The sequence below is a fragment of the Sminthopsis crassicaudata genome, chromosome 5, assembly GCF_048593235.1.
Source record: "Sminthopsis crassicaudata isolate SCR6 chromosome 5, ASM4859323v1, whole genome shotgun sequence".
Lineage (NCBI taxonomy): Eukaryota > Metazoa > Chordata > Mammalia > Dasyuromorphia > Dasyuridae > Sminthopsis > Sminthopsis crassicaudata.
In genome coordinates this window covers 171,533,356-171,559,581 of record NC_133621.1, presented here as the reverse complement: position 1 = coordinate 171,559,581, position 26,226 = coordinate 171,533,356, and the positions used below count along the sequence as shown (strand labels likewise).

Here is a 26,226-nt window from a genome sequence, read left to right as displayed (position 1 = left end):
ATATTGTAACACATGTAAAATGTATGGGATTTCCTGCCATCGGGGGGAGGGAGGGGGGGGATAATTTGGAAAAATGAATACAAGGGATAATATTATAAAATATATATATAATAAAAAATTATTAATTTTTTTTTAATAAATTAAGAAAGAGAGGCACAAAAATTCACTGAAGGAAAAAACTTAAAAAGTAGAATTGACCAAATGGAAAAGGAAGTATAAAAAAAGCTCTCTAAAGAAAACAGTTCCTTAAGAATTAGAATTGAGAGAGGCAGAGCCAAGATGACATAGTAGAGGCAGGAATTCGCCCAAATTCTGCCCCAAACCATTCTAATTTCTTTTAAATAATGACTCTAGAAGTTCAAGAACATCCAAAAAGACAAAGCAAAACGTTTTCCAGTTGAAGGCAGCGTAGAGGGTCAGCAGCAAAGGTCTGTGACAGCTGGATGGGAGTCTAGTGTACAATCCTGGCGTAGGTTGCACCTATGCAGCCCATGACCCAGCCCACCCAGCCCAACCTTTGAATCATTGGCAGTATTGCTAACTTCCAGACCTCACAGCTCAGAGATCCCAAGGACGACCTGGAAGGTTAGCAGAAAAGGTCTGTGGAACCAGGATGGGATCCCTAGGCACAATCTTAGCACAAACCCACACCAGTATAGACTCAAACCTGGCCCTGGCCCAGGCCCCAGCATCAACAAGGTGGGACCTTGAATCGGCAGCAGTGCTGGAAGCTTCTGGACCTCTCAGCCTGGGGACACTAGGGAGGACTTGGAAGGTCAGCAGAGAGGCTCTATGGCAAGATAGGAGTCCGATATGTAGTCCCAGCACAGCCCCAGTCCCAGGCCCTTAGTCAGCAAAACAGGCCTTTGGCACACTAGATCTTTTAGTTATAGTGGGACAGAGACACTTCTAACAGTTTCAGGGCAGAAAAGACTTCTTATGGTCTGATACCCAAAAAAATCTTTGCGCACAGTTGCATAACACCCCTCAAGCTTGGGATAGTGCACCCTCCGCCCTGGAAAGCAGAGTCCTAGTTTAACAAAGAGCTAAAAGCCAAATAATAGACTAGGAAAATGAACAGACAACAGGAAGAGTTTCTGACCATTAAAAGTTATTATGGTGACAAGGAAGATCAAAACACACTCAGAAGATAATAACAATCCAAGTTCCTATATCCAAAGTCTCCAAGAATTGGGCTCAGGCCATAGAAGAGCTCAAAAGAGATTTTGAAAATCAAGAGAGAGAGAGAAGAAAAATTAAGAAAAGAATTGAGTGTTGCAAAAGGAAATACAGAAAGCTAATAGGAAAAGAATGCCTTAAAAAGCAAAATTGGCCAATTGGGAAAGGAGGTATTAAAATTCACTGAGGAAAATAATGCCTTAAAAAGAATTGAGCTAATGACTATGAGAAATCAAGATAAAATAAAGCAAGCCACCCCACCAAAATAATGAAATATCTCCTTGGAAAAACAACTGACCTGAAAAAAAGTCCAAAAGATATAATTTAAAAATTATTAGTCTACTTGAAATTCATGATTTAAGGGGGGAAAAAAAAAGAGCCTGTACATCATCTTTCAAGAAATGATCAAGGAACACTGCCCTGGTATTCTGGAACCAGAGAGTAAAATAGAAATGAAAATAATTCACTGATCACCTCCTAAACAGATCTCAAAATGAAAACTTCCAGGAATATTATAGCCAATTCCGAAACTTCCAGATCAAGGAGAACATATTGCAAGCAACCAGAAACAATTCAAATTTAATGGAGCCACAGTCAGGATAATATACGATTTAGCTGCTTCTACATTAAAGGACTGGAGGACTTGGAATATGATATTCCAGAGAACATTGAGGCCAGGATTGCAACCAAGAATCACCCACCCAGCAAAATGGACTATAATCCTTCAGATAAAAAGGTGGGATTTTTTTTCTTTCTTTTTTTTTTTTTTTTTTTTTTTTTTAATTCATTTTTCCAAATTATCCCCTCCCTCCCTCCACTCCCTTCCCCCGATGGCAGGAAATCCCATACATTTTACATGTGTTACAATATAACCTAGATACAATATATGTGTGTAAATACCATTTTCTTGTTGCACATTAATTATTAGCTTCCGAAGGTATAAGTAACCTGGGTAGATAGACAGTAGTGCTAACAATTTACATTCGCTTCCCAGTGTTCCTTCTCTGGGTGTAGTTATTTCTGTCCATCATTGATCAACTGGAAGTGAGTTGGATCTTCTTTATGTTGAAGATTTCCACTTCCATCAGAATACATCCTCATACAGTATTGTTGTTGAAGTGTACAGTGATCTTCTGGTTCTGCTCATTTCACTCAGCATCAGTTGATGTAAGTCTCTCCAAGCCTCTCTGTATTCCTCCTGCTGGTCATTTCTTACAGAGCAATAATATTCCATAACCTTCATATACCACAATTTACCCAACCATTTTCCAATTGATGGACATCCATTCAACTTCCAGTTTCTAGCTACAACAAAAAGAGCTGCCACAAACATTTTGGCACATACAGGTCCCTTTCCACTCTTTAGTATTTCTTTGGGATATAATCCCAATAACAGCAATGCTGGGTCAAAGGTTATGTACAGTTTGACAACTTTTTGGGCATCGTTCCAAATTGCTCTCCAGAGTGACTGGATTCTTTCACAACTCCACCAACAATGTATCAGTGTCCCAGTTTTCCCACATCCCCTCCAACATTCATCATTATTTGTTCCTGTCATCTTAGCCAATCTGACAGGTGTGTAGTGGTATCTCGGAGTTGTCTTAATTTGCATTTCTCTGATCAGTAGTGATTTGGAACACTCTTTCATATGAGTGGAAATAGTTTCAGTTTCATCATCTAAGAATTGTCTGTTCATATCCTTTGACCATTTATCAATTGGAGAATGGTTTGGTTTCCTATAAATCAGGGTCAGTTCTCTATATATTTTGGAAATGAGACAAAAGGTGGGATTTTCAAGCATTCATGATGAAAAGACCAGTACTGAATGGAAAAATTTGATTTTCAAATATAGGACTCTGAAGAAGCATAAAAAGGTAATCAGGAAAGTGATATCTTCAGAGACTTAAGGTACACATTCCTATATGGGACAATGATACTTGTCACTCAGAACTTTCTTATTATTATGGCAGTTAGGAGTATATATAGACAGAGGACAAAGGTATGAGTTGAATATGAAGTGATAATTTTTTTTTTTTAAATGATGAAATTAAGGGGTGAGGGAAAAAATGTCCTGGAAGAAAGGGAAAGGGAGAAGTGGAATGGTGCAAATTATCTACTACAAAAAAGAGGCAAGAAAAAAACTTTTAAGTGAAGAGGAGGAGGAAAGGGAGAGTGAGGGAACCTTACTCTCGTCAGAATTGCTCAAAGAGTAAGTAACATTCATACTCTATATGGGTGTAGAAATCTGTCTTACCCTGCTGGAAAGTAGGAGGGAAATGGAGTATGGGAAGGGGGGTAGTATCAAACACATTTAGGAGGGACAAGGATGAAGAGAGAGAGAGAGAGAATAAGGAGGGGATGGGGATGGGAAATACATTTAGCAATAGTAATTGTAAAAAGATTTTCGAAGCAAGTTTCTCTTATAAGACCTTATTTCTCAAAAATAGAGGGATACATAAATGATCAAAAGAGATAAATTACTCTAGAACCAGATGGGAAAATACAAAATAAAAATGGAAAAAATCCACTGATCATCTCCTGAAAGAGAAAACTCCCAGGAATATTATAGCCAAATTTTATATAGCCAAAATGCAGCCAGAAATAAATAATTGAAGTATGGTAGAATCACAATCAGGATAGTACAAGATTTAAGAGCTTCTACATTAAAGAGGGTTTGAAATAGGTTATTCTGGAGATAATTATGGAATTGCTTGCTTTCTCCTGGAGGGAATTAAATGTTTTCATTTGCAAATCCCAGATTGTCACCCTTCCTCCTTAAGGCTCTCATAGTCCTCTTTCCTGTCTTTTTATGCTTCTTTTGCATCTTGTATTTGAAAATCAAATTTTATATTCAGCTCTGAGATTTTCATCAGGAGTGCCTAACAGGTCTCTTGTTTCAGAAATATTGAATGTACATTTTTGCCCTTGAAGGATTTTGTTTTGCTAGGTAGATAATTCTTGGTTGTAATCCTAGCTCTTTTGCTCTCTGAAATACCACTGATCTTTTTTTTTAATGTAGAAGTTGTTAAATCTGTGTTATCCTGACTGTGACTTAACTGTACTTTAATTGTTTGTTTCTGACTGCTTGCAGTATTTTGTCCTTGACCTGGGAGCTCTGGAATTTAGCTATAATATTCCTAGGAGTTTTCATTTTGGGATCTCTTTCAGGACGTGATCAGTAGATTCTTTCCATTTCTATTTTTCCTTCTGGTTCTAGATTATCAGGGTAATTTTCCTTGACAGTTTCTTGAAAAATGATGTCTAAGCCCTTGTTTTTTTTTTTTTTTTTAAATCATGACTTTCCAATAATTTTTAAATAAATTCTCCTAGTTCTATTTTCCAGGTCAGTTGTTTTTTCAGAGAGATGTTATAACCCAAATGTTAACCAGACATATATTAATGAAAACTTTTCTGCAGGTTGTAGTCATGCCTGACTCAAATAACCCACAAAAAAACAGCAAATACTTTAAAATATTTTGTATAGGAACACAGAAATCTAGTATAGCTAGTTCAAAACTTATAAAAGGGTTATATTATGAAAGTTTGTAAATAATTTAGAGTTCAAAACATTTTCTGGAATAAACAGTGTGAGTTCTGATTGGTTTTCAGTTCAGTGCAAAGAAAGGCTATTCGGTTTGGTATACCTGAAGAATCTTGTTGTAGACTGAATCTGAGCACTGTGTATAATATTTCATTTAAAACATATTCACTCCAATTCTCCCTGTGCAACAAGAGAACTGTTCGGTTCTGCACACATATATTGTATCTAGGATATACTATAACATATTTAACATGTATAAGACTGCTTGCCATCTAGAGTATGGGGTGGAGGGAGGGAAGGGAAAAGTTGGAATAGAAGTGAGTGCAAAGGATAATGTAAAAAATTGCCCAGGCATATGTTCTGTCAATAAAAAGTTATAATAATAATTAAAAAAAAAACAAACATATTCACAGTTCCATTTTAAAACACCAGAAACACATTCTTCAGTATCCCTAGTAGTGGGGTTAACAATTCTTTCATCTCATCTACCAGGTCATAGATCATTTGATCTCAACTAGTAGTTTATGCTCGTAGGGTCCATCACCAAGGACTTTAATAGAATGGGGACTAATAAATATGGTGAGGAGTGGAATCTAGAGACAATAATAGACTAGGGACCAACTTTGGAGTTGGAATTAGTTAAGAATTTACAATTTTTCCTGTAATGTTTGTCTTATTGGCTCCAACATCATATGATCAGTGAAGAGAAATGGTTGAATAGTGACTGACAATATCACCTTTCTAACAGGATTCAGTCTCTGAGGGTAAAAAACAAAAAAAATAAAGTAGAGGGCTAGAGTGAGGAGTCCTCGAGGATAAAGGCTGTTCCTGCTGTTCAAAGTTCCAAGGATACATATCAACCTATGTCTGAAATCTTCCAGCCCTTTATTTTCTTCTGAGCTGCCTTTTTTCCTTTATCAGTACCACCAACTATTGGACTCAAGCAAGATGTATTTCTGGTTTGATGGGGAATATAACTCAAATTTCATAATCAGCTTGTTTATCATGCTGAAATAACAACCAAACTGGGCATTTTCTGCATTAAAGCAAAATGAGACCTGGGTGTGGATGAAAAAGGACAGAGATAGGTAGGAAGTGGGTATATATTGCTTTGCTTAGGAATCCAACTCTTGGAGTGGAGTGCAGCAGTAGGGATTTGTGATTTGAAAGTGATATTGATTGGTATTGGGATTTTAGGGACCATGCCTAACTGTGAAGGGGCAGGTCAATTCTCCAAAAGCCCCCATAGCTGTGACTCATAACACACTTGAAGGAATTGCAAATCAGCTTTTACTGATGCAGATGTTACTTGTGAATTGGAATGAAATTGGAGGCAAGAGGAGAGAGGTCAAGAGAATGCAGCTGCCTCTCTGTCTCCTTTTATCATTATCATCCTCTCACATGAAGGAATCTATTCTGCTGCTCAGAATTAGATCCCTGGCAACCCCCAGTATGTGGCTCTTGTAACATTGGAGCATTTTTTTCTTTCCTTATGTCACAATGATGATTAAAGACATATTACGTAATATATGCTTCAAAATATTTTGTATATCATATACATATTTAATACCTTTTATCCATGGTATTAAATACTTTCATTTGAGCCAGAAATATATATATATATGTTTTCTTCTCAGCTAATATTTTAAAGCTGTAGCAAGAGCTTAATTTTATCTGCATTGTTGTTGGCTTTTTTTTTTTTTTTTTTTTTTTTTAATAGACCTAAATAATAGATCTGTGAGCTTCTCAGTGTGGGCATACTCTATATTCAAAATTCATCTGTGCCTTCTTTACCTATATGATTTGTGTGTCTGTTCTTCTATAGTTCCTCTCCATATTTTGTTTTGGAGATCTTCCTTTAGACTTTTTTAAAGGACCAGTGGACTTTTTCTGTGCCATTTGTTAATCCTCACCAAATCTCTCATTGCTTTTTGAATTAGCCCCAACTTGAAGTCCACTAATCCTACAGAGATTATGTTAGTCAGATTTGCAACCCAACATTGACACCATGAAAATGGTTGTATTGGAAATCTTTTTTTTCCCCACTTCCACAAAAGAGCACAGAAGGATCCCAAAATGTATCTGGTTCCCCTTTATACATATTTTTGAATTATGGAGCTTGCTTATGATTTATCTTCAGTGCCTAACCTGTATATGTAGTAATATGCTAATTCAGTGGAATAGCCCTGCAAATTGCATGTTATCATCTAAATAAGTCATTTTTTTATCCAAAGTAAAAAAACATAATATTAGGGGGCAGCTAGATAGCACAGTGGATAGAGCACCAGCCCTGAATTCAGGAGGACCCGAGTTCAAATTTGATCTCAGACACTTAACACTTCCTAGCTGTGTGACCCTGGGCAAGTCACTTAACCCCAGCCTCAGGGGGGGAAAAATAAATTATTTTTTAAAAAAAACCAAAAAACATAATATTAGATATTTGTGAACTAGTTTTATTCTGTTGTTCATTTTACTAGCAGCAAATATAGAGTTTCTATATTATTTTAACATGTTCATAAGTCCTGGGTTTAACATTTTTTATCTGTACTAAAATAGTTCACTAATTTAAAAAGATAAAGCTATAGTGTTTTTTGGTTTTTGTTTTTTTTTGTTTGTTTTTGTTTTTTTGTTAAATTGTATTCACATTATTATGCTAAGTTGATGTCAATTGGATGCTATATTGGTACTGGTTAATTGTCTTTTGCATTCTTACATTCCAGGCCATTGCACAAATAAAAATTTAATCTGAAAACATAACATCCAAAATATTATTTTTTTATTTTTTAACATTTTGTGATCTTTTGATAGAGGATCCACACACATTTGTTGAGTAAGAGCAAGTTAAGGTAAATTCCATAATAACACTTAGCTAGATTTCAAAAAAAAACTTTGAAGGAACTTGAAAGGTAACTTAATCCAGTATACTTGAAGCATGAACATCCCGCATAGTGCTTATAAATCCTCTACTTGAAGGATAATAATAAGGCTTTATTAACATTTTGTTTGTTATATTTTTAGGAGACGTAAAGATAGGCATGAAGCTAGTGGGTTTTCACGACGGCCAGATCCAGATTCTGATGAAGATGAAGATTATGAACGAGAAAGAAGGAAAAGAAGTAAGGAATAAGAAAATTCTTTTTCCCCCATCCCCTTACTTGAATTAGATTGGTATTCTTTGTTGTACTTCCTATATATGGACTTTTCATTCACTGTGTGAAATACATATATGCAGTTGCCTTTTCTGTATCTCTAAGACATAGACTAAATTGGGATTAGTCTAAGAAGTTACTTCTTAGTTACTAAGATTAAGGAAGACTGAAAGACCTAGTACTTAGCTGTGACTTGAAGGAAGCCTGAGTAGCAAGGGGAAAGCCAGAGAAAACTCTTGGACTTGGGAGATAGTGAATCATGTGTGAGCAACAGCAAAGATGCCTGTTATTTCTGTCCCATAGGATACATAGAAGGATGGTAAGGAAATTGGAAAGGTGGGAAAGGGACAGTTTATGAAGGACTTTAAAATTTTAGCAGAGAACTTTCCATTTTAATTTGGAGGATAACAGGTAGCTTTTATTTATTGAACTGGGGCATGGAGGGGGGTGTCATATGGTCATATCTGCCATTAATGGAAGTATCTGGTTACTATGTGTCATATATTCCATTAGTTTATGGCTTCAAATTTTTTGCTACCATGGGTCACATATTGGTTGATAAACCCTAACTAGGGTGATCTTTAGTTTAGTAAGAGTAGCCTATTTCTCACAAAATGATTACATGGCATTTCCATCTGAAGTCTAATCCACTTTGTAAACAGTAGCAGTCAGGAAAATCAATTAAATAAGAAACTCCTAGGCAATGGACATTTAAAATTAATAAAATTAAACACTTAAAATTAGTAAACTGTGTTCTCTATAAGAAATGCCCCTTGGACATTTGATTCTGATGAGAAAGATTATAAGTGCGAAAGGAGGAAAAGAAGTAGGAAAGAATATGCTATGGGTTTTTTTTTTTTCCCTTATTTGAAATAGATTGATCATTCCATGTGTTGGAAAAGCATTTCTGTGGACATTTCTAAAATGTCTCATTAACAGTAAAAGCAGATGCATTTTAGTGCTACAAATAAATCATGCACTTTATTTAGAAGGCTTCAGAATGTGAAAGGCAGAAATGTTTTGTTATTTACAAATTTTATCATAGGCTGCTAGTTTTTCTTTAAATATAGATCTTAAGTATAGTATATGAAAATTTAGAAATTTATGTTAAAGAAGTGCAACTAATAGTTAAGATATTATGATGAAACTACACATCACTATCACTAGGCAAAAATCATAGTGATCTAATACTTTTAGATCCAATTTGTTTGTTTGTGAGACCTAATGGTCTTATGAAATCCCTCCAGCTATTAGTTATTTCCCTGGGGTTACATGAGATTAGGGGTTAAGTAACTTTCCCAGGTTCTCACATTCATAGTATATGAGGTCCCATTTGAATTCAGATATTCCTGTTTCTAAGCCCAGTGCTCTGCACCACTTAGCTGCTCAACATGTAAATGGACAATAAATAAATAGATGCAGGATAGATGGGAGGTAATCTCAGGGAAGTCACTAATAGAGGGATAGAGAACTGGGAGGAGGAACCTGAAAAGGCTTCCTACAGAAGAAATCATTTAAGCTGTGTGCTAAAGGAAGCTGGGGGGGGGGGGGGGCGGTGAAGAGGGAAAGCATTCTAAGTATGGGAAGCAATCTTTGCAAAGGCACTGAAATGGGAAATGGAGCAGCAAGGAGCAAATTTAACTGTATCAAAAAAATGTGGGGGGCGGGGGCAATTAATTGTTAAGAAAAGATAGGAAGAGGTCAATTAGTGGTGGGAGAGGGTTGCTTTATAAGACAGAGGACTGTGTTTGACCCTAGAAGACACAGGAAACCACTGAAGGTTGAGTAGGGGAGTGACATGGTTAGACCTTTACTTTAGTAAAGTCATTGTAGGAAAATTTTTACTTTAGGCATCTGAGTGGAAATTAGAGTGCAGAGAGTGGCTTGAGACAGTCCAATTAGAAGGCTATTGAAATAGTCTAGGCAATTGTAGATAAAGCCTTATATTAAAATAGTGACTTTCAGTAGAGAGAAAAGGATGTATACCAGAAAAGTTGTACAAGTAGAAATAACAGCATTTGGTATAAATTGGATATGGAGAATGAGTGAGAATTATGTTCTCTAGCTGGATCAAAGTGGTAAAGATGGAATAGGGAAATGTTTTGTAGATAGCTGGGTTTTTGGGGAAAAGATAATAAGCTCTGGGCATGTTAAATTTGAAATATAGAATATGCAGTTTGAAATGTCAACTAGGCAGTTGGTAAAGGGGGACTGGAACTCAGTAAAAACATTAGGATTGGTTGTGATAACTGAATATATGAAAGCTGAGATTATCAAGTGAGAAAATAGAGAAAAGAGAGGAGGTCCCAAGTCAGCTTTGGTAGCCATTCAATTAGTGGTGGTAACAGGGATAAAGAAACATCAGAGGAAGACTGAGAAGGAAGAAGTGGTCTTTTAGAGAGGAAGAGAAATTGGAGAGAGAGTATTAGGAACTTTTAGAAAAGTGTATCCAATGGACAGAAATAACTACACCCAGAGAAGGAACCACGGGGAAGTGAATGTAAATTGGTAGCACTACTGTCTATCTACCCAGGTTACTTATACCTTCGGAATCTAATACTTAATGTGCAACAAGAAAATGGTATTTACACACATATGTTGTATCTAGGTTATATTATAACATATGTAAAATGTATGGGATTGCCTGTCATCAAGGGGAGGGAGTAGGGGGGGGAGGGATAATTTGGAAAAATGAATACAAGGGATAATATTATTTAAAAAAAAATTACTCATGCATATATACTGTGGGGAAAAAAATTCTAAATAAAAAAAAGAAAAAAAAAGTGTATCAAGAGAGATGATCCATAGTATCAAAGGCTGCAGACGTCAAGAAAGATGAAGATTAAAAAGAGATTGTTACATTTAGCAATTAAGAAATCCTTGGTAACTTTGAGGGCAGTTTCAAATGAATGATGGAAGGAAGAAACCAGATATGAATATATCACTTCTCTAGATAGAATAAAAGCTCCCCTGTTATTCAAAATCTTTCACAGTTTGCCTTTGATCTATTTTTCCAGACTGATTTCACTTTACTCCTCAAGCGAGAATCCCTTCCACTTGACCTACTCACTATCCCCACTTAGGTGCCTTTAAAACATGCTATCCCTCAGACTCCTCATCTTCTCTGTAGCACTAGCTTTCTTCAAAATGGAGCTCTAGTATCATCTTTTTACACATGTTCTTCCTCCTCTTATATATAATTCCCCTCCCAGTTGTTGGCATTCCCTCTTTTAATCACAATTACTTTGTATTTACTTATCTGTGTATATGTAGTTTACCCCTCATAGAATATTATTGCCTTGAGGAAAGGACTGTTTCATTTTTGTCTTTGTATTCTCTGTAGCTTGCACATATTAGATATTTGTAAACTGAGATTCTCTAACTTTTGTGTTGATAAGATTTGGGTAATGGTATTTTTTTTTCTATTATGATGAAAGCAGTATTATAGAATTGTCTTAAGGAATATGATTTTTAAATTTTTTTTCTTAAAAAAAAAATTGACAGGGGCCAGCTAGGTGGTACAGTGGACAGAGCACCAAACCTGAAGTCAGGAGGACTTGAATTCAAATTTGATTTCAGACATTTAACACTTCCTAGCTGTGATCCTGGGCAAGTCACTTAACCCCAGTTGCCTCAGAAAGACAAACAAACAAGAAAAGGATTAATGTTTGGCTATTAGAGTTCTGCTTATTTCACTTGATATCCATTCACACAAGTCTTCCAAATCTTCAGAGTCCTCATTTACTGTGCTACCATAGTATTCTGTTCATCTAACATCTGTAAATGGGTAAACATTCATTGTATATCCATTTTGCAGTTTTCTGCTTAAAAAAAAAAAGTATTGCCCTAAATAGTTTTGTATACATGAAGCCTTTTTCTCTGTGATCTTTGTCTAGGTAAAAGAATATGTAAAATTTAATTTTCTAGTTGAATTACAAATTATTTTTCCTAATAGTTGGACTAGTGCATAGGTCTACCAACTGTTATATTAATGTGCTAGTCTTCTTTCAATTTCTCTATCACTGACTGTTCCCATACAACATTGCCAGTTTTGGGGGCCCAAAATAAAGTGTTTTAATTTGTATTTTTCTTATTAATAATTAAACATATGTTTTATTTTTCCCCATTCCTTTAATTAATTCAGTTTATGTTAATTTGCAGGTATGGGAGGTGCTGCCATTGCACCACCAACTTCTCTCGTGGAAAAAGACAAAGAATGTATGTTGATCTATTTCTTGACTTTATTCATTTCTAAAAATGTATCATGCTACCTAAGACTCAGTGATTAAAATTCTTAGATTTTTGGGTTTCTTAAAGTTGAGAGGGTATTTTCCTGTTTTAAATGCATTTTAACTATATAAGCCCTCAGTTAAGATAAACAAATCAGTCTTTTTCCAGATTTACCTCATGAACAGAACCAGACTTTCCTATATTTAATCAGTGGAGTAGAAGAGGTTTCATCATATTTTTCTTGCTGCTTTAATCACTGTAATCCAGTACAGTCTCCTATGTGGTTTAAAAATATTCTTTGTGTTTTCTAGTGTGTCAGTTAAGTTCTCAACAGTGTGTTTTAGTAGGTCCATTTTATTTTGATGATTTTATTTTGGCTTATTATTTGGACTTAACATGTTGACTTAAATATTACAAATTTTATCATTTGCAAATTGACAAACTGTTAGTTAAGAAAAAATCTGTATTATTTACCTTGCTACTTTTCTGCTGACTGCTGTAGAAGATTGTGGTATAGATCACCTTCCACTAGGTGGCAGAAGCTTACTTGATTTTTAATTTCCTTACTGTTCATTTCAAGGCATTGTGTTCGTGGAACTTAATCTACCTGGCAGAAGATCTCTACTACTTTCCATCTCTTCCATTAACAAAATTGTAGTGAGGTGGAAAGAATTTGAGGAGTAATCCAGGCTACTTAAGCTAGCCCAGACCCACAAAAAATTGAATTATTCAATATAACCACTCTGCTTAATAGCATTTAGAACAAGAGATTCTGTGTATTTTTTAATGTGTTAGGGATTGCTGCAAAGAGTGGGTATGTGGTCTTGAGCTTCAGATTTCAACCTGCTGTAAATTTGTAATTTTTTGTTCATGTATGTTATAATTACCTATTGTCCTATAACTTTGCTATGAGAAAATCAAATGAGATAATATGTGTGAAGGGCTTTATAACCTTTAAAGCACTATATAAAATAATTATTAGGAAGAGGAAGAGAAGGTAAGCAAGTGGTAAGCATTATTCTCCCTATTTTATTCATAATTATTAAATAATATATGCCTCATATAGTTGAACATTTAGTTAGTATGAGCCAGTAGATTGCTATAAAACTAGAAGGGAGGACCACTGGAATTTTATCACATTTTCTCTCCTATAGCCAAGTTTTCTTTAATTGTGTTATATGTTTAAATTTTTATTTTATATCCAATTTGTTTAAATAAGAATGCCTTTTCCCAAAGAAACAATATTACAAATAGTGGTTAGATTCGTAGGCCAAAGCTGTATAACTTATAATTAGTATAATTGAAACATTATTCAATTACAATGAAAAATCATAGAAAACTAAAAAGCAGTGCTGTTACAAATATAAAATAAGATAATCCCTAATTTCCAAAAGGGTTTTAACTTAGAATATATTTTCTCACTTAGACATAGATGTCAATTTACATTTCTTAGGCCAGTCCCCTAAAGAACTTTAATCCATATATATATAAAATGTAAAGACCTATAACCTCTAGTGTGTCTGAAGTATAGTGTCATAGAACCTATATACCATATTTCTAGAGAAAATAAATTTAAGTGCCCTAACTTGATCTATTATAAATATTTTTATCTATACCTCAGCTCTGTCAGTAGACTAACCATCCTACTGAGGCTTTTGAGTGATGCCTCCCCAACTCCAAGTCACTATTATAATTCCCATGGTTTGCATTAGAGAATGTTACAAAGTTGGCAACTGTAGGTCTAGCATAGGGAAAAAAAGAAAAGGAATTCCTGCCCCTACCAGAATGCCATTTTTATTTTAGGGGTGTGTGTGTGTGTGTTTGTGTTTGTGTGTGGGGAAGTGGAAGTGTAGAAGTACCTGGATAATATTTAAACATCAGTTTTATTAACTTTACCCCATTTTGGGTAAAAGCAAGAAAGGAGACAAGTAATCTCAGGAATAATTTTGATCCTAGTAGCTGCATGAAACATAAGTATTTGAAATAATTAAAACAAAAAATAATTTAATAAAACTATAAGTTCCTCTTCAAAATTTTCTCTTTGTAAACTTGTTTCATTCTATCTAACAGTACCCAGAGAGTTTCCATTTGAAGAGGAGTCAAGACCTCGTTCACAGTCTTCCAAAGCTGCTATTCCTCCCCCTGTGTATGATGAACAAGAGAGACCACGATCCCCAACAGGGCCCAGTAATTCCTTCCTTGCTAATATGGGGTAATTATTTTAGTTGAATTCATTTCTAAACAGAAATTTTATGAATTTGAGCAGCATTAAGTGTGGAAACAGTGTGGAATAGTGGAAGACCATTGGATTTTAAATTCCAGAGACAGTGTTCAAATCATAACTACCTTTTATTTTACCTGTGTGATCTTGGGCAAGTCTCAGGAAACGTTTTCTTCAGTTTCATAATTTGTAAAATGAAGTTGGAATAGATGATCTTAACATCTTTTGTAGCTTTAAATCTTTGATCTGGAATGAAGGTATTAAGGAATATTCCATTTACATTTTTAAAATTATTTTTGTTCTATATTGTCTTCAAAGATCAGTCCCTTGGTGAATTTGTTGTGTCATCTTGTCTAAGAACTTGTACAGTTAAGTTCTTTTTATGATGTGTTAACTTCATTTTCATCATAAAAATCATTCCTGGTAATTGTTAAATTTTTTTAATATATTGTATTACTGTACATTTTAAGTTAAGTGTAATTTACCTGAATCCTTAAGATTATAAATAGAGCAAGGCAAAAACTTTTTTTTCTTGTCCTATTGACCTAGCAGATCTTGTACTGTTTTCTTTGTAATTTGTAATTTCTTCACTTTAGTATGTGAAACTTAGTTGATTTTAACTCTTCATAGCACTTTTATTCTAAAATCATGTAGTTCCCCTTAAATATTCATTAGTTTACTCAAATCCCTTCCAGTTCATATTGTTATCTTCTTATTATATTTCAATTTGTGTGCTTTTATAGTCCTTAAAATCCTTTCTTTTTTAATATGCCAGAACTCCCACATTTTGGGGGTGTCATTTTGATTTTAAAGATAAGAGAACTGATTGATATCATGCTTTTCATTATTCCTCTTGCTAGTGGTACCGTTGCTCATAAAATCATGCAGAAGTATGGCTTCCGAGAAGGCCAGGGTCTTGGAAAACATGAGCAAGGATTGAGCACAGCATTGTCAGTTGAAAAGACAAGTAAGCGAGGTGGCAAGATCATTGTTGGTGATGCTACAGAGAAAGGTATGTCTTCCTGAAAAAGGATAGTTTAGTTGTAGGTATCAAGGAGAAAAAGAAAGGATATAACTTTTCGTTGAGTTTGTAGTTTTTATTTACCTTTCCCCAAAAACAATTTTTTTAGATAGTTTTTCTGTCAATCAATAAACATTTATTTAGTGCCCCCTATACTATAATCTGTGACACAATTTAGCTAAGAATAGGTGCTCATTACAAAGAAACTGGTTACCAAGAGATGAATTCTTTGACTATGGCAATTCATTGAAACATTTAAAATGTCCCTTCGAACTGAGCAGCCCCTTTCTGGAAAGGATATCAGAAAGCATTAAGAATTATTAAGTTTATTGACTACCTCTAAACATTAGGATAACTGAACCATAGATTTTCTTCTTTCAGCCATTTCTTTTGAATAGGTTTTGTCGGAAATTGGTTTATAGACTATCTGTTAGATAGAGTAACTCCCTGTATTCAGGAGGCAGTGATGTGACTAGAAACTATTACCACACATTAAATAGTTAGTTGTACAGTAGATGGAATGTTTAACCTGGAGAGGACAAATTTTAGGATTGTTTTTAAATATTTAAAAGATTCCCTTATAAAAGAGGAATGAGACATTGACCACTTGTAAGGTAAGACTTATTAATATTTGAGCTGTTCAAAAATGGAAAAAATAGCTGCCTTTAGAATTGGTTCCCCATTAGTAGAGATGACAAGGCGAAGCCCAGTGACTATTAGGGTTGTTATTAATAGGATTCAGGATTTATGGAGGAATTTGACTAAATGGCCTTTGAGTTCCATTCCACTTCCACATCTGGCATAATATCCTATTAGTATCATGAATCAATTAGCAACCTTTTTTTTTTTCCCTAAACTTCCCAACCCTCCCTTTCCTTAGGCTGTACTATCAAAAAAGTAATTAAAAATCTGCAGTCAGTCATTAAATTGCCATAAACTATTACTGATATGAAACTAGTGGCTGCTTGTCAAGCTTGCAACATCAAGCCAGAATTTATCCTAAGCCATTTGATCTACTTTGGGAAGTGAAATAAAAATTTGTCAAATAGCAATTAAAAACCTTTCTTTGAAAATCATTATAATAAGCATTTCTTAAAACAAAGCCAGCTGGTTACTTTTTAGAAGTAGGTATCCTTTTTGGTTGGTGAATGATTGCTAAAATTCTTGCAGTGAAATTTGGAGAAGCACAATGCTCATTGTGGATTGCATTGTTTTATTATGTCAAGAATTGACTCTGCTTTTTGCCATGATAATATAGATAACTAGCTTATTTTGTTGCTGCAGATGCATCTAAGAAATCAGATTCAAATCCATTAACCGAGATCCTTAAATGTCCTACTAAAGTGGTTCTGCTAAGGGTAAGTCTTTCTGTCTGGCTTTGTTCCAAATATTGTTCAAGTCTAAAAGAACAAAAACAATAATTGCCTAAATTATTTCCTTTGCATAATTTATGTTCAAGGATCATCTAAATAAAAATTATAGTTTACTGTTTTTACTTTTTTAAAGTGCATTTTCATTCACCAAAGTTGCTACATTAGCTATAATTTATGGTGTCAGTGACTGTCGGAAGAATCAGGATCATAGTTGACATTTGGGGAGAACTCAAAAACTGACAAAGAAATGCAAGTCTTAGAAAGAGTTTGGTTATTGCAGGAACTTGTAAAAGGATTGTTTTTTTGTTCCTTTACTCAAATTGTTGAAAGTCACAATGTGATTTTAAAGATGATTTTTTTGTGTGTGTTGAAATATTCATTTCTTGGCAATTTATTGAGTAGAAATTATTCTATTTAAGATTGCTATAATGTTTTGAAGTACAGTAGTTTCAAAGACCGGGAGAAAATATTATTTTTGACATTTCTCTTTTTTATGTAAAGGTTGTACAGAATTCTAGTACCTGAATAAGAGCTTATTTAACCTAATAACTAGGGCTTTCTTTAATATAATAAATGCCTTTAAAGAACTATTAACTATGGAATATCTCTGGGGTGAAAATTTTCCTGTGTTGAGATTGAAGTAGGAAATTTGTCATTATGAAAATTTAACTTTTGCTATTTGTATACCACTAATCATCCAACTTGACATATAGTCATTGATTTTCTTTTCCTTGATTGGCAGAACATGGTGGGTGCTGGAGAAGTAGATGAAGATCTAGAAGGTGAAACCAAGGAAGAATGTGAAAAATATGGCAAAGTTGGAAAATGTGTAATTTTTGAAGTAATGGCCTTTCTTTTTTTTTTTTAATCCTCCTAAGAACATTTATGTACTTAATGAAAAATATTTAGAAAGGAAAACTTTTAAGTCAAGAGTCAGACATCTTTTCCCCCTATATTGCGGCTTCAGGGACTATTATGCCAACCTCTTTTTGCCAGAACATAGCTTCAACAAATTGTTCTCTGCTGTAGGTGGAGTAGTGATGGCAAGGTAAATTACTACCTAATTAATTAAAAGAGTATTTTTCATGTGTTGCTCACAGTTCTCTTGCTATACTATAAAACTTTGAATATGGAGAAAATATTTTGGGTTGCTCCTTGTATTGATAAGTAGATTTCAACCCAGCCACAGTTCATTTAATATTCTTCATGAGTTGCTATGACCAAAAAAATTCTCCACCTTTGGTGATCAGTTTGTCTTAGACAAGAACCACAGAAATGCAGCTTATTAGGTTTCTTCCACACTCTAGGGCTTTGACAGCTGCTTGCTGTTTAGTGTGCCATCTACTAAGGCGTGTGAGCTAGTTGCTGTATACAAAGGGGAAGGGCCTAGAGAGGAGGGCTAGGTGACATTTCCAGAAGTCGAGGAGGAGATCAGTAACATTGAAACCCCAAAAAGTCAGCTAGAACCTGATGCTGGGGGAGCCTGACAGGCTGGACTCTGAATTTTGCTTTATAGAGCCCTAAAAGTTTTTGAACAAAAGAGCAACATGTCAATATCACAGACCAACTGAACTAGAGCACCTTGCTTTACATAGGAGGGAACTGAGACCCAGCAGGGTTAAGGGACTGATTCAAGGTCATACAAGTGTCAGAATCAGGATTTAAAATCAGGTCCTCTGACTCCACAGCCAAGGGATTAGTTTGGCAATATTTTTTTGTTTACTTCTCTTTTCTTTGGACCACTCTGAAGCATGTAGTGTATTGACCAAGCTCTCCTGGATATTCCCTCTTCATTTTCCTGATGTTGCTCTCTCTTGGTGTTCTGTCTTGTCTGGTGTTCTTTGTGGGTTAGTCATCCATAGTTTTCCCCCTAACTGTGGAAGTAGCTCAGTTAGGAGGGGTTTTTTTTTTTTGTTTTGTTTTGTTTTGTTTTTTTTGACTCACTTAATGACTTTTTAACAGCTCCCATGAATTTAATTTCCTCTATGGAGTTAACTCCCAAAGGAGTGTGTCTTGGTCTTTTTCCAGTCCCAGGATCTCCTGAGTTTCAGTGCCACATCTTTAAATGCCTGCAAAACATCATATCTCAAATTCAACATGTCCAAAATAGAACCCATTAGCTTTCTCCAAAAATCTAATTTCTTTTTCAAATTTTTCTCATAGTGTTGAGGGGTACTAACATCCTTCCTATATTTTCAGCTTTAGTTTTATCCTTCCAAGTCCTCACTTTTGCTCCTACCATATGTTACCAAATTGCCAAAGTAGGATACCTTGATGGCATAGGTGATTATGCACTGAACCCCAGGACTTAGAGTCCAAAGGTGAATTGAGTCTGGCCCTTCCCATATTGTATAGTTGAGCAAGTCATGTAACTTCTCAGAGCCTTAGTATCTTTATTTGTAAAATTGAGATAATCATCTACACACTACCTATTTCACAAGGCACTTGTGAAAAAAAGTGACTTATAAGTGACTTATGGCACCTTCCTCTTAAGGTTGTTGTGAGGATAAAATGAAATATTTGTAAAGTGCTTAAAAATCCTAAAGTATTAGAGCAATGCTAATTATTGTTAAATCATGAAGTTTTCTATATATATAGGCTACTCTTAGTATACAAAGATAAAACTTTTACTAATATAATTTAATCTCTATTTCAGATTCCTGGTGCTCCTGATGATGAAGCTGTACGAATATTTTTAGAGTTTGAAAGAGTTGAATCAGCAATTAAAGGTAAATTAAATGATACAACAAAATGTGTTTTATATTGGAGAACTTTTTAATAATAACTGATTTTCATCTTTGCATTTAATCACCTTTTTTTTTCTGTTTGCATTCTAGCTGTTGTTGATCTGAATGGGAGGTATTTTGGTGGACGGGTAGTGAAAGCTTGTTTCTACAACTTGGATAAATTCAGAGTCTTGGATCTGGCAGAGCAAGTCTGATTTTATGAACTCAGAGCACAAATCACCTCTGGCAATCCTTAGTAAGCCTTTAGGCTGAAAGCAAAGAGGAAAGAAGGAAAGCCTGCTTGACCAGTGGGTACAGAGACTTTTGGGAAGGACTCCGAAAATTCATGTTGACTGACCCTTTTTTTATTTTGTGGTTTTTTTTTTATATAGTATAAAATCCTTTAAAAAAAAAAAAAAAAAAAAAAAGCTCTATGCCTCTCTGATTGTTTCTTTGTTTTTCACTACATCATAGTTGTTTACATTTATTGATAGGCCCTTATGATGATTCTTGAATATATCAGTGATATAATATCTCATGAACTCTGGAAAATCTTGAAGATATAAAAGGGGGGGAGGGTAGTCATAACATGTGATCCTTCACTTTCTTAGTAATGTACTAGCTATTAAAAAATATATATATAGCTACACAAACCCCACAGTAATCATCTTGGCAGCCTCTGCCAATGGTGAATTTGTCTTGCTCTTTTTGGAGCCTGTAAGACCTTTTCTATTAATTGTTGTAAAACCTCTTTACATTCAGAAGTAAAAGTGGAGAATTATGAATATGAGAATGAGTTTGAATGAATCATCTCTCTTCAAACTAAGACAAACAGAACTTGAAAGGTTTTGATTGTGTTGATACAGGAATCGGTTGGCCTAGTCTCTTGCCTCCAAAGATCTAAGTATATCTCTGTGCAGATACTGAAATACAACTAAGAGCAAACCCTATAGTTCTGCTGGCCAAATTTTGTACAATATTGGCTATAGTATTGATTTTGCTATTATATCAAATGCTTAAATTTAAGACAGAATTCATCTACTTCAACTCAAAACATGAGTGGATTAACAATTCCACAACCTTGATAGAAGTATTACATTATTCTAAAGCAAAGTAAGTTAATAGGGGCAGATAAAAGAGAATTGGTAAAATGGTTAGCACTCGTAAGTTCAGTTTCAGACTTGGGAGTATACCCATTACATAACTTGGTGCCTATATTCTGTCTCGTTGTTTGCCAGAATGTTAAGTTACAAACTACTCTTTCCCTAGAAGTGGCAGCAGTGGGACAGGTACCTATGTTCTATTTTTAAGTTGTTCTTCAATATGGAAGTATAGTATGACCCTGGGGGGGGGGGGGAGGAGATTAAAAGGAATCCTATTATTTAGTCTCATGATTAATGCCCTAGACCCCATTTGGAGGTTTGAGAACTATTTTTTGCCTTTAAAAAAATTTTTTTCCAGATGTTTTTAGTTCATATAAATAAAACAATAACATTTCAGTTTTTGTGGTGGTGATTATTTCATTAAGTTTCCATGTGTGTTGAGAAAACATCTATGAGGATAGGATAGATAGTGCTCTGTGAAATACTTTGGCGTGTGAGAGCTTTATGATCCATAACACAATTGAAGGCTATCTTGGAGGTAAGTCACTGTACTAGTATTCTTTGAAATTTTGAGATATGGCCTCAATTTAAAACTTTTAAATATTGTGTAAAAAAAAAATTATATATATATATATAATATACATTTACTAGCATATACATTTAACAGCATTGATTAGCAATGCAAATTGTCTTTGGAATGCATTTTTATTTATGTTTTATGAAATTTACCATTTATTTTGTGTTTGGATGATTCAGAAAATTGCCCATGATGAGTACTAGATAAAAAAGGTGAGTAGCCTACTTTTAATTCAGTTAGCCCTGGAATTCAAAATTAAATCAAAGTTTCTAACTTTTTCTTCTATATATAAAAGACTGCATTATTTACAACAACCTTTTATTATTTTTTAATTAAAGCTTTTTATTTTCAAAGCATATGCATAACTAATTTCATCATTCACCCTTGCGAAACCTTGTTTCATATTTTATTCCTTCCTCCCCTAGATGACAAGTAATCCAATATATGTTAAACATATGCGATTTATATATATATATATATATATATATATATATATATATATATATATATATATATATATATTTCTATAGTTTTGTTTATTCATAAGATTCTTCCTCATTCATGAGGAAAATAAAGAGCAATGTGTCCTACTTGGGCAAAAATTCATTGTAACCAAGTTCTTTTTGTGAAAAAACCTATGATTTCATTAGTTCAAGCAATAACTTATTACATAAGCACAGAAGAATGTCAGCATTGAGAGATTAAATTATTTGCTCAGGGTCATACAACTGTTAAGTATTAGAGAAAGGCCTTGAGTTTTACGGTCTTCCTGACTTTGAATCTAGCACTGTAGTTATCCATTAATTTTTAATAATACACAAAAAGGATTTTTTAAAAGGTTTTAAGGAATAGTTTCTCTTTATATTATCTTTCAGCTTTGTTTTTATTTAGAGGACAGTTGTGACATCCTGGCCTTTAAGGCAGGAAAACTGGATCTGGCCTCAGATCTACAAAGCAATGACCATGGAATTAGAAGGGACCATGTATAAGGCATATCTGTCACTAGCTATGTGACTGAGCAAGTCACTTAATTGCTCCAGACCTGTTTCCTTATTTGGGAAATTAATCCTATCTGTTGAAATGTAATGATTCTGCAGCCTTGAAGTCTGCCATTCTCTTATTCTATAAAAATAGTTGTTGAATAGCATGTAGCAACTCATTTTCAATTAATTTTAATATGAAAAAATTGAAAATATATTCCCTTTAAAAATTAAAAGCTCAGCTGATGCTTTTTAGCTCTTCCACCCCTCCCCCCACCAAAATAATGTAACTTACTTGCTATTAAACCCAGATTTTTTTTTTTTTCAGCCATCATTTTACTCCTAAATTTATTTCAGACAATATGGAAATACTTGGTATTAAACATTTCTTCTTTTATTCTCCTCTTATTACCTTCAGAAGCATCAAGGGAAATTTTGTATCTTCTGAGACATGGCAGTGAGGTGTAAGAGCACTGAATTTGGAATCACAGGGAGCACATCCTAGCTTGATCATTTACTAGCTCTTTGACTTTCAGCTAATTACTAAACTTCTCTGAGTTAAAGTTTCCTGATCTGTGAACTGGCAGGACACTTGTACCACGTCTATGATAGGTTGTGAAGAAAAGTTTTCATTAATATTCTTTATTTCCAGATTCCCTCTCTCCTATTTACTAAGAAGGCAGTTTATCAATTAAATATGTGACATGCAAAACAATTCTATATTAGCCATATCACCCAGAAAGATAAAACAAAACTACAGTTTTCATTGAATTTATTAGTTCAGTGCAGCTAGATGGCACAATGAATAGAGCACCAGTCTTGAAGTAAGGAGAACCTGAGTTCAAATCTGGTCTCAGACACTTAACACTTCATAGCTGTGTGACCCTGAGTAAATCACTTAATCCCAATTGCCTCAGCAAAATATAAAACAAAGGAACAGTTCTCTGGAGGTGGATATAATTTTTCATCATAAGGCCTTTGATATTGTCTTGGAGCATCATATTGATCAGAGTAGCCATATCTTTCACAGTTGATCATTATTACAACACCCGTGTGTGTATAATGATCTCCCATTTTTTCTGAAACTAACCCTTCTTCAATCCTTATAATACACTAATACTCTATCACAATTAATTGTATGCTGCAACTTGTTTAGCCATTTGCCAATCGATGAATATCCCCTCAAGTTCCAGTTCTTTGCTACTACAAAAAGAGCTGCTATAATTTTGTACATGGAGGTCATTTTCCTTTTTCTTTCATCTCTGAGACACAAACCTAATAATAATGTTGCTAGACAAAAGGTATGCATAATTTTATATAGCCTTTTGGGTATAGCTCTAGATTGTTATCAAGAATGGTTGGACCAACTCAACCAACATTTCATTAATGTACCTATTTTCGCCTTAGCATTTATCATTTCTGATAGGTATGAGGTAATACCCCAGAGTTTTAATTTTCCATTCTCTAATTATAGGGATTTGGAGCATTCTTTTTTATTTCTTCTGAAAACTCCCTGTTCATATTGCTTGACCATTTATCAATTAGGGAATGACTTGTATTCTTAGAAATTTGACTCAGTTTTCTATATATTGGAGAGATGGGATCTTTACCAGGAAAACTTGCTATAATTTTTTGGTATTCATTGTCTATGGTACCTTTTAGCAAAATGTAGTTTCCCTGTTTATCTCTAAACTAGGCCTCTTTTTACTTTTGTTTTGTCTGAGTTAATGATTGCTATACCTGCCTTTTTTACTTCAGCTGAAATGTAATAGATTCTGCTTCTGCCCTTTATTTTATATTTCTTGTACACTCTATATTGTTGGACTCTGGTTTCTACTCCATTCTGCTATCCACTTCTGTTTTATAGATTAGTTAATCCCATTAACATTCACAGTTATGATTACTTTGTCCCTCCATTCTATTTTCTTCCTATTTCTTCTCTCTTTATCCTGTTTCTCCTCAAAAGTCTGTTTTGCTTCTGATTTTAATCCACCTCCTTCCTGAAATCTCTTCCCCTCCCTCTATAACTCATTCCTTTATCTATTTCCTTATTGGATAGCATAGATTTCTATGCCCAATTGAGGATATGTGAATATATATATTCTGCATTCAAACCAATCCTGATGAGAGTAAATGCAAGCATTGCTCACCATTGCCCATATTAATCTCTTCTATTTTATTTTATTTCATTTTTTTAGTGCTGAGAACATCTTTTTTTAATATATAAAATTTTATTCTCCCCAATTACATTAAAATAATTTTTAAACTTTGTTTTGAATTTCAAATTTTATCCCTCTCTCTTCTTCCTTTCCTGAAATGATAATATACATTATATATGTTCAATTATGTAAGACATTTTCATATTAGTCATTTTGTACCAGAAAACTCAAAAGAAAATAAAGTGAAAAATAGCATCCTCCAATCTGTATTCAAATAATATCAGTTTCTCTGGATGCAGAGTATGCTTCATCTTTAGTTCTAGACCATTGTAGTGCTAGAATAGTTCTTCATCATGTAGTATCACTGTTACCATGTACAATGTTCTTCTGGTTTTGCTCACTTCACTTTGTATTGGTTTATGTAAATTTTTGCAATTAGGACAATTCAGTTTTTTAAGATACTGTTTTCTTCAATATTTTTTCATGCCTCTTTTACCAAGCTGCTAATCTCTTCATAATTTTCTTGTATCTTATTTTTTTTCCCAATTTTTCCTCTACAAACTCTTAGCTCTTTAATTCTTTCAGTAATTCTTGCAGGCCTTGGGTTCAATTAGTGTTTTTTAAAAAGTATTTGCTTGTAGGTGTTTTCACATTGATGTCTTCTAAATTTATAACTTGGTCTTCAATTTTTGTCTTTTTCCTTTTTTGTAGTTTGCTCATTTTTCCTAGCCTATGCCTTTACTTTGAATTTTATGTTAAAAAGTTGAACTGTTGTTCACCGGGAGACAGGAAGGCATTGTGCCAAGATTTCAGCTTTTTTTTGTACTGTTTTCAGAGCTGGTTCTGAGGTTCAATAAGTTTTCAGTATTTCCAGGATGGTTGATCCTGGAAGAGAGGGATCAGTATTGCTACTCTGGTAAACTCTCTGGTCTACCCAGAAAGGGCCCCTGCTTACCCACAGTCACAAGTGCTAGTCTTTCTGTTGGCCCTGGTCCTCTGCGTTCCTGTAGCTACAAGTGCCAGCACCCCACTTGATCCTGGAACTATAACCAGGGCCCCTGTTCCCTTTTGATTGCTCTTCCTTCTACTTCCTTCCACTTTAGTACTGCAAACCAGAACTAGGTATGGTCTGGCTAAAGAATTGCTTATTGATGCTAGCTGTGCCCAGTGCCAGGAAAAGGTCCCCGGTAATCTCTTTACGACCATTTGTCTGACACCTATTTCTAGGCTAATAGCTCAAGAAGCTATTGCTGTTACTGCTGTCACAGCACCTCTTCGGTGTCCCTACCATGCTTAGGGCCTACTCTTCCTAGTGTAACAGACCTCTCTCCCAGACCTAAGTTTTTTTAGGCTGGGAACATGGCTGCTCTTGACCTTTTGTTGGCTCTGCCTCTCCCAAATTTGGCTTGAGGCATTATTTTAAAGTTATTTGGAGAGGAATGTTAGGAGTGTTCAGATAGGATGCTGGATCGTGGCTTTGTCCCTGAACTGTTAAATATTGATGGTGGATAGTACAGCCCTTGGAGAAGAGAGAAGAAAAGGCACAGGATTCAAAATCATTGAATTTATCTTGTGAAGCTTCTATCTTTGATAAATTTATTGATGTAGCTTGTAGATCAAACCTCTAAACACTTCCCCTTCCTCCACCCAGCCCTGGGTGAATCTTGTCTAAATCCTTCCATAATCCCTCAACAGTGATCCTTCCAGGGTATTTTGAAGCCTTTTTATGCCTATCGTAAAGCATGATTCTCTAGAGACTATAATACTGCATGATTGGCAGCCTAGAGTATTATTGGAAGAAGGTTCCAGAGATGGAATTTTGTTTCAGGGAGAAGCTTGAGGTCATTGAAAATGCTGAACAAGACTTAGTAAAAGAAACAGAATGCCTGAAATGGAGGCTATTAATATACATTCTATACTGTTCATGGTCTAACCATACCTGGAGCTCTGGTTGTAGGAGTTACTTT

At 34.6% G+C, this 26,226-nt stretch overlaps 1 protein-coding gene across 6 annotated transcripts in view; it reads left to right on the top strand.

Annotated features, from left to right (window-relative positions):
- RBM17 (RNA binding motif protein 17) overlaps window positions 1-20,939 on the top strand; it is a 40,194-nt gene extending 19,255 nt beyond the window's left edge. For all 6 annotated transcript variants that reach the window (XM_074268762.1, XM_074268759.1, XM_074268763.1 and 3 more), the window contains 8 exons: window positions 7,739-7,836; window positions 12,031-12,087; window positions 14,170-14,311; window positions 15,181-15,332; window positions 16,626-16,699; window positions 17,457-17,555; window positions 19,371-19,443; window positions 19,552-20,939. In XM_074268762.1, the coding sequence (XP_074124863.1) occupies window positions 7,739-7,836; window positions 12,031-12,087; window positions 14,170-14,311; window positions 15,181-15,332; window positions 16,626-16,699; window positions 17,457-17,555; window positions 19,371-19,443; window positions 19,552-19,655 (799 nt within the window). In that variant the 3' untranslated portion in view covers window positions 19,656-20,939. The remainder of the gene's footprint in view (window positions 1-7,738; window positions 7,837-12,030; window positions 12,088-14,169; window positions 14,312-15,180; window positions 15,333-16,625; window positions 16,700-17,456; window positions 17,556-19,370; window positions 19,444-19,551) is intronic.
- Window positions 20,940-26,226: the final 5,287 nt, after the last annotated feature.